The sequence below is a fragment of the Balaenoptera ricei genome, chromosome 12 (genome assembly GCF_028023285.1).
Source record: "Balaenoptera ricei isolate mBalRic1 chromosome 12, mBalRic1.hap2, whole genome shotgun sequence".
Taxonomy (NCBI): Eukaryota; Metazoa; Chordata; class Mammalia; order Artiodactyla; family Balaenopteridae; genus Balaenoptera; species Balaenoptera ricei.
The window spans coordinates 92,071,336-92,083,344 of NC_082650.1; the positions used below are offsets into that span (position 1 = coordinate 92,071,336).

Consider the following 12,009-nt stretch of genomic DNA (forward strand, 5'->3'; position numbering starts at 1 on the left):
ACTTTCACATTTTCCTTGTTTGAATCATTACCTTGGCTAGGTAGTAGGGCTAAGATATAATATATTATACATTTGAATGTGTCACTTTGTATATTACCACAGCAATGCTCCAGCATATGTTGAAGAATTGATACTTACATATATTAATATTATCTACATGATTAACACATTCAAATTATCATAAAAAATTAACTAGAGCTCAAATATCACGAATCAGAAAAATATTTTAATATTATATTATGCAGTGAAAGGATGGAAAAACTGATGTCAAATTTATTAAAATTAAGTTTTGTTTCCATTTAAATCCATCATCATGAAACACTATGCTTAGTTAGAATTACACTATTCAAAATGTTTATATTATTCATTATTAAAACTTTGGGAGAAACCTATGACCTTAATTAACTATATAAATATAATATACATATTTTAATCTAGTTGAAACATTGTCTTTTATTTTTATAGACATAAATTGTTTAGAAATAATTAGGCAGTGTCAACCACATATCTGTTTCCATGGGAACTGCAGAAATATTACTGCAAATAGTTTCATTTGTGATTGTGAGGAACCATTTTCAGGTAAAAATACACATATATGTATGTATGCATACATACACACAAATAATTTTAATTTTGTCATTTATTTCAAATTAGACTTGAAATGTTTCATTTATTACTGAAAAATACAAGATTAGTGGTTCTATACTGACTTTTTTGAAGAATAAATTTAAGAGATCAATTTGTTTAACAATTAAATGATTATTCTGCTAAATATTGATATTTCATAATATATGAAGAGTTTAGACACCAATTGAACAAATTTTTTTTTTACTATGGTAAAATATATTTTGTTCTTAAGTACTAAAATATGTTTACAAAGAGTGTATATTTTGCACATAATTTGCAAAATTATAACTCTATTATTTCCTTAGGTAACAGGTGAGTACAGACAAATCCCCTTTCATGAAGCACAAAAATGTTTTATTCCTTCTCAAATAAACTTAAAGATGTCAATAAAATCACTGTTTAAACCAATAGTTTCTTAACTTTTGATTAATTGTTGTTATTATGTTAAATACTTAACAATGAAATTGTGTTTAAATCACTCTGATCTCATCTTTGAACCCTTCCACAGTTTCCCATTTTCTGGGAAATATAACTCACCATCAGTGTTTGTCCCTCTTCAAAATGTCTTTGGGTAGTGGTGTCTCCGGCCACAATTAGGTACCTAAAGACTCCTTTCTTGGGAGTGAAACAAAAGTTGTGTCTCCCAAACTGCAGAGAGTGGTAACTCCCAGTGTTTCTCTTGCAGATCCTTCCATGTAACCTAATTGAGAGAGATTTGAAAGTTTGGTAGAGTGTATCATCAGCCACTGCCAATGGTAGGAGGGGTTGGTAGCAGTGCAGGTGGTAAGAACTCCAACAACTGTCTTCAAAGAAATGTTTTCAGGGCTTTTCCCTTCAGGTCATTTATTTCCTGAGATAGGTTATGAGTTGTTAGGTGTTTTATAATAGCTTACCATATCCTGTAGGTGTATGAAGAATATATAATTTATCTTCCAAACCATGGCATTTTTGAACAAAAGAGGTAGCTAAAAGGAGTTACAAATACATAATATTTGAAATATTTATTTATTCTTTGGCAAATTGCTTTCATTAAATAGGCAGACAAATAATGTAGCTCTATTCAAAAAATTAATTTCTAAAATTCCTTCCAAAGAAAATAATTGTAACTCGGTCTCTGCAAATCAGAAGGACATTTTAAAACATACTTTATATTGATTATCTGAAACATTAAAAATAATATAAGCAGAAACTATATTTACACCTATTTTTCTAAGGAATGAGTATTTTTTTCAATATTGTCTTATAATTGTAATTTTTTATAAAGCTATCTATACCCTCTTCAAAGTTGCATTTATGATTAATAAATATGAAGTCATTTAATGCCTTCAGTTGACTCTTCTCCTAACTGTGCCATCTTAACTGAAGACATTTTCACCGAACATATTTTGAGGTTCTTGCTAATCTCAAAGGAAAATCTGCTAAATGTTAAGTATTCCCAATTATATTTTTTTGTATAAAATACATCAATAAAGTATGTCCATAGGAGCTGTATTTTATTCTATTCAAAATTATTTTTTGACAAACATTTTCAAAGAGAATCTTCATGAAATAAATGGTCTCTATGTATGATTCCTTTGAATGTTTGGCAAAATTTAGGTGCTTCAATTGATTTCCACTATGTCCTAGCACAAAAAAATAATCTGTGAAATATAGGATTTCTGTCAAATGTTGTTCCCCATAAGTCCAGCTATTCCAAAGCCTAGTTATAACATTTATGATCTCGAGCACTTTTGAATTCATTGACCTTAAGTTTTTCATTGTATTGTGTAGCAATAAGTTTTAATGTCTTTTTTAAAATAAGTACATTTCACTAAAACTTTCAAAAACCAGTCTTTTGTTCTTGATTTATTGTTTTTTTGATTAAATGTTTGTAACTGATTTTGAATGAGATGCAACCAAAACTTACAATATTTTCACTAAAATGCCAAAACCTCCCTGAAATACTGGATTTATTTTCAAAGTCATTCTTCACATGTTTAAACATTTCTAAAATTTGAATGTTAATGGACAGCAGCAAAAGAAAGCACATTTTGCTATGTTACATTATTTTCAATATCACCTTTACTCCAAAAATTTTAGTCTGTTGTCCTGTGAATATTTTAAATTATTTGTAAATTTTGCAACTATAGATTCTATTCCACTTGTGTGAGCATCACAACTGGTTTGCTTTTAAACTATGAATTATGTATGAACCACAATAAATTCCAAGTACATTTTTTTCATCCTTTTCTCAACTTGATCAAACAATGTATATATCATTATAAACTTAACAAAATTTATACTTAAAATTTTAGCACAAGAGCACATAACTTTATCTTTGAACATTTTTAGCGAATTTTCAATAGCATGCCTAATATTGTCAGATACCTTGCCTTCAACAGAACAAAACTTTTATTGAAATAAACTGATTATGTATTTGAAACCTCTGATTTTACTAGTATAGGCTGGTATCTTTTATCTTTGTGTCAATTTATTCTGCTAACTGAGCCAACACATTTATAACAATTGCTTTACTTTTAGTATGTACAGAGAAACTTGCAATAGAAAATTAGGAAAATAATTTTGCTACAGTCGTGTGATCTAAGTGAAAATACATGCTTCAGAGAGTTATATGTAAGAATACCTTCTTTACCTGAACTTAACTTATCAATGTGAGGGAGTCTTTTAAAATAATTACTAACATTTAAATAGATGCTGATGGTTTTTGAACTAAAACGTATCTTCTGGTTTCATGTAGTCAGTGATGTCAACATACTCAGAGGTGGATCATTAAAGTGACATAGTTTAGGAGTAAACTCCATATTCATTACCAACTTTCTAGGGAAACAAATTTGAAACATACTTTTTATTAAAAATTTAATATTTTGATATCATTGCATTTAAAGTATTTATTGTAAAATAAGAAATAAATATCAGAAAACAATAAAATACAATAGTTGTATATTTATACCAGAAGATTGCAAACTTTTTTCTGAAAAGGATCAGATAGTAAATATTTTATACTTTCTGAGCCATATGGTATCTGTCAAGGTAACTCAACTCTGCTATTGAGTTAGTAGTGTGAAAGCATCCATAGACAGTACATAAATGTATGAATTTTGTTATGTTCCAATAAAACTTTATTTACAAAATCAGGTGGAAGGTCATATTTGGCTCACAGTTGTAATTTACTAACCCCTGATTTATAACATACAACGAACGATCAACTCTATAGCAAGGACATATAGACTCTCTACAAACTCCATGACAGGAATGTTTGTCCTCAGTTTGTCTCTCATATAAAACATAGACATAATCCATAATTTCCTGTGGTCCCACTGACTCAGCTTACTTGCAGTGAGCAGCTTTAGATCTTTCTCCTCCAAGCTAAGAAGGAGGCGACTGTTTGTGGCAGCTTGGTTTTCAAAATCCACAAGCAGCCCTATATGAGAGATATAATACCCCTTGTATCTGAAAAAGACTGAGAAAAGAGAGATAGTTATCACTGGTTAACTTGCAAGTTTGTCCTCATGTTAAAATAAAATACTGCTTATGTATCCTAGAAAAGACCATGGCTGAATCTAAAGTACAAAGTAGAGATACATCAAACCCATTTGCTTACTTTAATGCAACTGTGAATAATATTACTTGGTTAGAAAATGCAGGACAAACGTTCATTTGATAATTGGGGAGAATTTATATCTCCGAAATAGTGTCCTACACTCCATGAGCATAAACTCGTGTTATTGTGGACAAAATAGGATGCTGACTCTATTAGAAGACCTAGTAACTATAATAGATTGAGGTTTTTTTTGGTATGTATTGTATTATTCTGTGACCTAAAGCCTTAGCCAAAAATGTGCAGGAAGTATCACATTTTTAAAACTTATAAAGTATGTATGTACGCATGCATGTACGTATATATGTATCTATCAAACATCTATCTATGTATCTATCCTTCTATCTATGCAATTATCTTATACATACTTTCTAATTAATTTCTTCAAAAACCTTTAGGAACTAATATATGTATAATCTTTTTGCTCAGTGTGATGATCTGTGCATATTACTACATATTATCTGATATATGAAGCAGGATTCACAAATAAATTGAGATTATAGTTTTCCAAAGAGTCATATTAAAAGTCATAAACTTAGTATTTCCAGTGTCTTATTAATCAGTTATTATTACATAAATTAGCTTTTATGTTAAAGTCCCACTGCTCTTGAATTTACTCCAGACTGGGAATTTTGGAACTCATGTCTTTTGGAAAGGTACAGCTATCATGCTAGAAGCAGTTTAATAATCTATATCTAATGCAAATTTAAATCAAGATGGCAAAGAAATAATGTGGAATACATCAATTGTATTTTAAAACTAGTGATACTTTAGGAAAAACAGATTCCTGATTTTTAAGACACCTCAAATATTGTGTTAAAGTATACACTACCAAATGTAAAACCGATAGCTAGTGGGAAGCAGCCGCATAGCACTAGGAGATCAGCTCGTGCTTTGTGACCACCTACAGGGGTGGGATAGGGAGGGTGGGAGGGAGGGAGTCGCAAGAGGGAAGAGATATGGGGATATATGTATACGTATAGCTGATTCACTTTGTTATAAAGCAGAAAATAACACACCATTGTAAAGCAATTATACCCCAATAAAGATGTTTTAAAAAAAAGAATAATTATCCATGAGGTAAAACTACAATCACAAACCTTATAAAAGTAAAATGAAGGAGTAAAGATCTAATCTAAAACTGTATGAAAATGTATTCTTCATTGTAATTCCAAACTTGAAAATGTTATCCAAGATTTATGTATCTATTATAAAATGACCTTCTCTAATTTTATAACTTCATAAGGTTTATTGCAAAAAAATTTCATGTATTTTTGGAGCAATTCAAGGAACTATTAAAATTCTCCTGGTCAGTTCCATATTTTCAAAACTTTTCAAATATGATTTTGATATAGGAACAAGTGATTGTCAGAAAATAAGCTCACAGTCTTAGTTTAAGAATAAGTTACAGCTGCAAAAAAATAATTTTAGTTTCAGGATTCAAGAAAGTTTATTTGCAAGGCATGCTGTGATCTCTATACCCAAGATGAATGATTTTTGGAAAACACGGCATTGCATTGGAGGAATAAGTATTTTTCAGGATGTGATAACCCCAGGTATCATTCTGACTGATAAGAGGTCTAATCTGATGAGTGAAGATTACTGTAAGACATTTCATGAGCAGTTTAAAGCAGAAAGAAGGCAGAAAAGCTTTCAAGGTAAAGTAAATTCCCCCATTTTCAAAATCCCTACCAGTGGGTAGAATTTATGGAGAATAGTATTTTGTCCATGGAAAGGAAAGCTAGCAGGAGCTAAATCAGATATATATATTTTTTCATTTTTAATAATTGAACTTTAATCCTATTTGAAACTCAGTTCTGGTAGAGGCTAGAAAACGAATCTCAGTCCACTCCATGCTAGCTCTAACCCCCTGCTGGGTAGAGAACTGAACTAGTCCTGCTCTCATAAGTGTAATTTGTTAAGTATTGTGGATAATTAATCATGTCACACGAGCCAATAGGCACACTACAGGTACAATCAACTCTATGGCTTAGCATTCATACAACTTAGAGTTAAAATTATGGCAAATAGTTACACAAGCTACACATTTAACAATGCACATAATGTTCTTAGGTGTTGACTAGGAAGGCTTTTATGTACTTTGGATTGTTATTTACATCATCACACCTTACTTTGTTGTACTTTTCTTCTTGATTCTCTGGTCACTGCAATCACTATCAGCACTGATAGTGACCCATACTTCTAAGCACAGCATAATCCACAGTAACATAACACCAGAAAAGCAAAGCCTCTGTATCCAATTACTAACAGGAAGGATTTCCTTTGCTACCCTACTCCAACCTGATGGACTGAAGCTTCCTTTGTGCCTTCTGTTTTTTTGTGTGTCCTTCCAATGTGATAAATTCTCCTTTGACTGATTGGCAAAGCAATTCATCCAACTGCTCCCCATCCCACTGTAAATTGTCTCAAGACAATGTGTGTGCCAACTAAGTATCTGGTATATATTATTCATTTAATAAGTGGTAATTATTGATAACTATGAGATCTCAGGATGATCATTTTTTTTATATCTTGTGTTAATGAATGAGAGTATAAATTGATTACAAACGAAAAGTCTTGAATGCTCAATAAAGCATATAATTTACCTAAATTTATGAAACATATATTTTGTGCCAATTTGAATGCCCTCTCATTATTATTCAATAAATAGAACATTTATTAACTACTATTTATTATGTGCCTTTTTTTTTTTTTATGTGCCTTTCTTTTTATCAGAAAACAAGTCCATGAAATAATCTCATCTCTATTTTACTTTTTGAGGAAATGTTGGAAATAGAGTCAAAACTTAGATTATTTTACTGTAGTGATACTGATCTTAAACCAATGTTATGCTGTATCGCTAGTTTATTCAGTGAAAAGATAACTAAATAATAATGGTGCAGTGTCAGTGTAATTTGTGTAGTACCTATAGACCTTGAGAACGAATATGGCTTACTCATTTTGTCATCTCTAAGTTGTCTCTCTTTATTGATGTGTAGAAAAATTTTATATATCCTGATAGAAGTAATTAGTATATGGGTATTACAAATACTTTCAGCCTGTGGTTTGTCTTTTCATCTTTCAATCCATGTATTTTGATGAGCAGATGTTTTATAAGTTGATGAAGTCCAATTTATATATATTTTTTAATTTTTATGTTTAGTGGGTGTTATGTTTCTTTAGGAAAAATTTGCATATCCCAAAGACATAAAGATATTCTCCTATGTTTCTCCTAGAAGATTTACAGTTTTAGCCTCTCTGTTTAGGTTGATGATTTATTCAAAGTTAAGTTTTGTGATTCATATAGAATCAACGTTCTTTTTCTTTCTCACATAAAGAGATCTAGTTATTCAGCAAAATTGAGGAAAACTCTCTTTACCCATGGATTTGTTTGGCATCATTGTCAAAAACCAATGAAGCATATATGTGTGTGTCCATTTCTACATTCTCTATTCTATTGCATCAATCTGTCTGTCCTCCTTTTAGCCAACAACACCCTCTCTTGATTTGTATAGATATATAATGAAACTTGAGGTCATGTAGTATGAGTTTTTCAACTTTTTTTTTTTTATCAAGATTGTTTTGGCTATTCTATATCCTGTGCTTTTCCATGTAAATCTTAGAATAACTTGAAATTTTATCTAAAAATTTCTGCTAGTGTTTTAATTTGGATTGTTTTGAATCTATTGTTCAATTTTGGGAGGACAACAACTTACCAATATTCAACTTTCTAATCTATGAGCATGATATATGGCTCTAATTATTTAGGACTTTACTAATCTCTCAGTAACATGCTATATTTTTCAGAGGAAGGGAATTGCACATTAAAATGATTTGTTTAAATTTTAAAGCATTTTAATATTTTTGATGATAGTATAATTGGTTTAAATTTTTTCTAATAATTTGCTCTTATATATAGACATATAATTACCACGTACCCTAAGTCCATGATAAATGCCTTTATTAGTTCCAATTATTCCCTGAGATTCTTTAGGATTTTCTGTCTGAACAATTTTATTGTTTGAAAATAAAGTTCTTTTTATATATTCCTTTCTAATATAATACTTATGATTTTATTTGATTATCTTATTGTCCTGGCTAGGTCCTCAGATACAATGTTTAATAACAAAGGGGACATCCTTCACTTTTTCTTTTTTTTTAAATTTTTATTGGAATATAGTTGATTTACAATGTTGTGCTAGTTTCAGGTGTACAGCAAAGTGAATCTGTTATACATGTACATATATCCACTCTTTTTTAGATTATTTTCCCATATAGGCCATTACAGAGTATTGAGTAGAATTCCCTGTGCTATACAGTAGGTCCTTATTAGTTATCTATTTTATATATAGTAGTGTGTTTATGTCAATCTCAATCTTCCAATTGATCCCTCCCCCACCCTTACCCCTGGTAACCATAAGTTTGTTTTCTACTTCTGTAACTCTATTTCTGTTTTGTAGATAAGTTCATTTGTACGCTTTTTTAAAGATTCCACATATAAGCGATATCATATGATATTTATCATTCTCTGTCTTACTTACTTCACTCAATATGAGAATCTCTAGGTCCATCCATGTTGCTACAAATGGCTTCATTTCATTCTTTTTTATGGCTGAGTAATATGCGATTATATATATGTACCACATCTTCTTTATCCATTCCTGTGTTGATGGACATTTAGGGTGCTTCCATGTTCTGGTTATTGTAAATAGTGTTGCAATGAACATTGGGGTACATGTATCTTTTCGAATTATGGTTTTCTCCGGATATATGACCGGGAGTGGGATTGCTGGATCATATGGTAGCTCTATTTTTAGGTTTTTAAGGATCCTTCACACTGTTCTCCATAGTGTCTGTCCAAGTTTACATTCCCACCAACAGTGTAGGAGGTCTCCGTTTTCTCCACCCCCTCTCTAGCATTTATTGTTCACAGATTTTTTGATGATGGCCATTCTGACTGGTGTGAAGTGATACCTCATTGTAGTTTTGATTTGCATTTCTCTAATAATTAGTGATGTCAAGCATCTTTTCATACACTTTTTACATTTTTCTTGATGTTAAGTATTCAGTATTTCATCAAGTCTAATGTTAGCTGTATGTTTTACATAGACATTGTTGTCAAATAAAGAGAGTCTCTTTCTAGTTATAGTCTGTTGATAATTTTTATGAGGATTGGACAATGAATTTTGACAATGTTTTCACTGCACCTATTGAGATGATTTTATGATGTCTCAAGTTAATTTTATGGTTTTCTAATGTCTTCAGTTAATTCATGAATTACAGATTTTCATATCTAAACCAGCCTTGCATTCCTGGGCTATAACTCAATTGGACATGATAAATTATTATTTTTACATGCTCTGTGTTTAGTTGGTAATATTTCATTAATTTTTTTTTCAGTTATATTCATGTAGGATATTGATCTTTCGTTTTCTAGAATTATTTCTTTATGTTGATACATAATGGTTAACCTGGACTCTACATTTTGAAAAGATGTATAAATTTGGTATTAATTTCTTCCCTAAATGTTTGATATCACTCATTAGTGAAATAACTTAAACTGTAATATATTTATTGTAAAATTTTGGATAAAATTGAATTATTTTAACACAGGCAGATACATTAATATTTTCCAATTCTTGTCAGATTTCAGAAGTTGTTCTATTCAAGGAAGTTTTTTGTAACATATTAGTTGTTGGACTTTGGGCATAATGTTCATAATATTATCTTATTGCTCTTTTAATATCTGTGGGATCAGAAGTAATGTCCATTATTTCATTCATGATAGTCCTTTTTCTTTTATCAGCATCTTAGGATTTTCTTAATATTGTTCATTTTTTCAATGTACCAAACATTAACTTAGCTAATTTCCTCTATTGTTTTCTATTTCACTTATTTCTTCTTATTATTCTCTCTACTGATTTTGGGTTTAATGTACTCATGTTTACTGGTTTTAATACAGAGGCAATTCATTGACTTGATACTCCTGTCCTCTGGCCTTCAATGCTTCTCATAAAAAGTCAATTATCATTTGCATTATTTTTTACTCATGTATGTCATTTTTTCTCTAGCTCATTTAATGATATTATATTTTGAATACTGACTATGCTTTGCCTAACAGTGATTTTTGTTGTATTCGTTCTACATGGAGACTGCCAAGGTTTTTGCATTTGAAAGGTAATTTTTTAACTATATCTGGAAAGCTTTAAGCCACTATTGTATTTTTTTTATCTTTTATTTTTTATTTTTAGTTTTTATGTTTCCAGTTGAACTTATTTATTTAAACATCTTTATTAGAGTATAATTGCTTTAAAATGGTGCGTTAGTTTCTGCTTTATAACAAAGGGAATCAGTTATATAGACATATGTCCCCATATCTCCTCCCTCTTGCAACTCCCTCCTCCCACCCTCCCTATCCCACCCCTCTAGGTGGTCACAAAGCACCGAGCTGATCTCCCTGTGCTATGCAGCTGCTTCCCACTAGCTATCTATTTTACGTTTGGTAGTGTATATATGTCCATGCCACTCTCTCACTTTGTCCCAGCTTACCCTTCCCTGTCCCCGTGTCCTCAAGTCCATTCTCTAGTAGGTCTGCATCTTTATTCACATCCTGCCATTAGGTTCTTCATGACCTTTTTTTTTTTTTTTTTTTTTTTTTTAGATTCATATATATGTGTTAGCATATGGTATTTGTTTTTCTCTTTCTGACTTACTGCACTCTGTATGACAGTCTCAAGGTCCATCCACCTCACTATCATGATGGCCATTCTGACTGGTGTGAGATGATATCTCATTGTAGTTTTGATTTGCATTTCTCTAATGATTAATGATGTTGAGCATTCTTTCATGTGTTTGTTGGCAATCTGGACATCTTCTTTGGAGAAATGTCTACTTAGGGCTTCTGTCCATTTTTGGATTGGGTTGTTTGTTTTTTTAAACATGAGCATGAGCTGCTTGTAAATTTTGGAGATTAATCCTTTGTCAGTTGCTTAATTTGCAAATATTTTCTCCCATTCTGAGGGTTGTCTTTTGGTCTTGTTTATGGTTTCCTTTGCTGTGCAAAAGCTTTTAAGTTTCATTAGGTTCCATTTGTTTATTTGTGTTTTTATTTCCATTTCTCTAGGAGTTGTGTCAAAAAGGATCTTGCTGTGACTTAGGTCATAGAGTGTTCTGCCTATGTTTTCCTCTAAGAGTTTGATAGTGTTTGGCCTTACATTTAGGTCTTTAAGACATTTTGAGTTTATTTTTGTGTATGGTGTTAGGGAGTGTTCTAATTTCATTCTTTTTTTTTTTTAATTTTTATTTATTTATTTATTTATGGCTGTGTTGGGTCTTCATTTCTGTGCAAGGACTTTCTCTAGTTGTGGCAAGCGGGGGCCACTCTTCATCGCGGTGCACGGGCCTCTCACTGTCGCAGCCTCTCTTGTTGCGGAGCACAGGTTCCAGACGTGCAGGCTCAGTAGTTGTGGCTCACGGGCCTAGTTGCTCCGCGGCATGTGGGATCTTCCCAGACCAGGGCTCGAACCCGTGTCCCCTGCATTAGCAGGCAGATTCTCAACCACTGCGCCACCAGGGAAGCCCTAATTTCATTCTTTTACATGTAGCTGTCCAGTTTTCCCAGCACCACTTATTGAAGAGGCTGTCTTTTCTCCACTTTATATGCTTGCCTCCTTTATCAAAGATAAGGTGACCATATGTGTGTGGGTTTCTCTCTGGGTTTTCTATCCTGTTCCATTGATCTATGTTTCTGTTTTTGTTCCAGTACCAAACTGTCTTGATTACTG

At 31.6% G+C, this 12,009-nt stretch overlaps 1 protein-coding gene across 1 annotated transcript in view; it reads left to right on the forward strand.

Moving 5' to 3' along the window:
- Positions 1 to 12,009, forward strand: part of EYS (eyes shut homolog) — a 1,726,005-nt gene that overhangs the window by 3,778 nt on the left and 1,710,218 nt on the right. Inside the window, exon 2 of the mRNA XM_059941649.1 lies at positions 466 to 579. Within this exon, the coding sequence (XP_059797632.1) occupies positions 466 to 579 (114 nt within the window). The remainder of the gene's footprint in view (positions 1 to 465; positions 580 to 12,009) is intronic.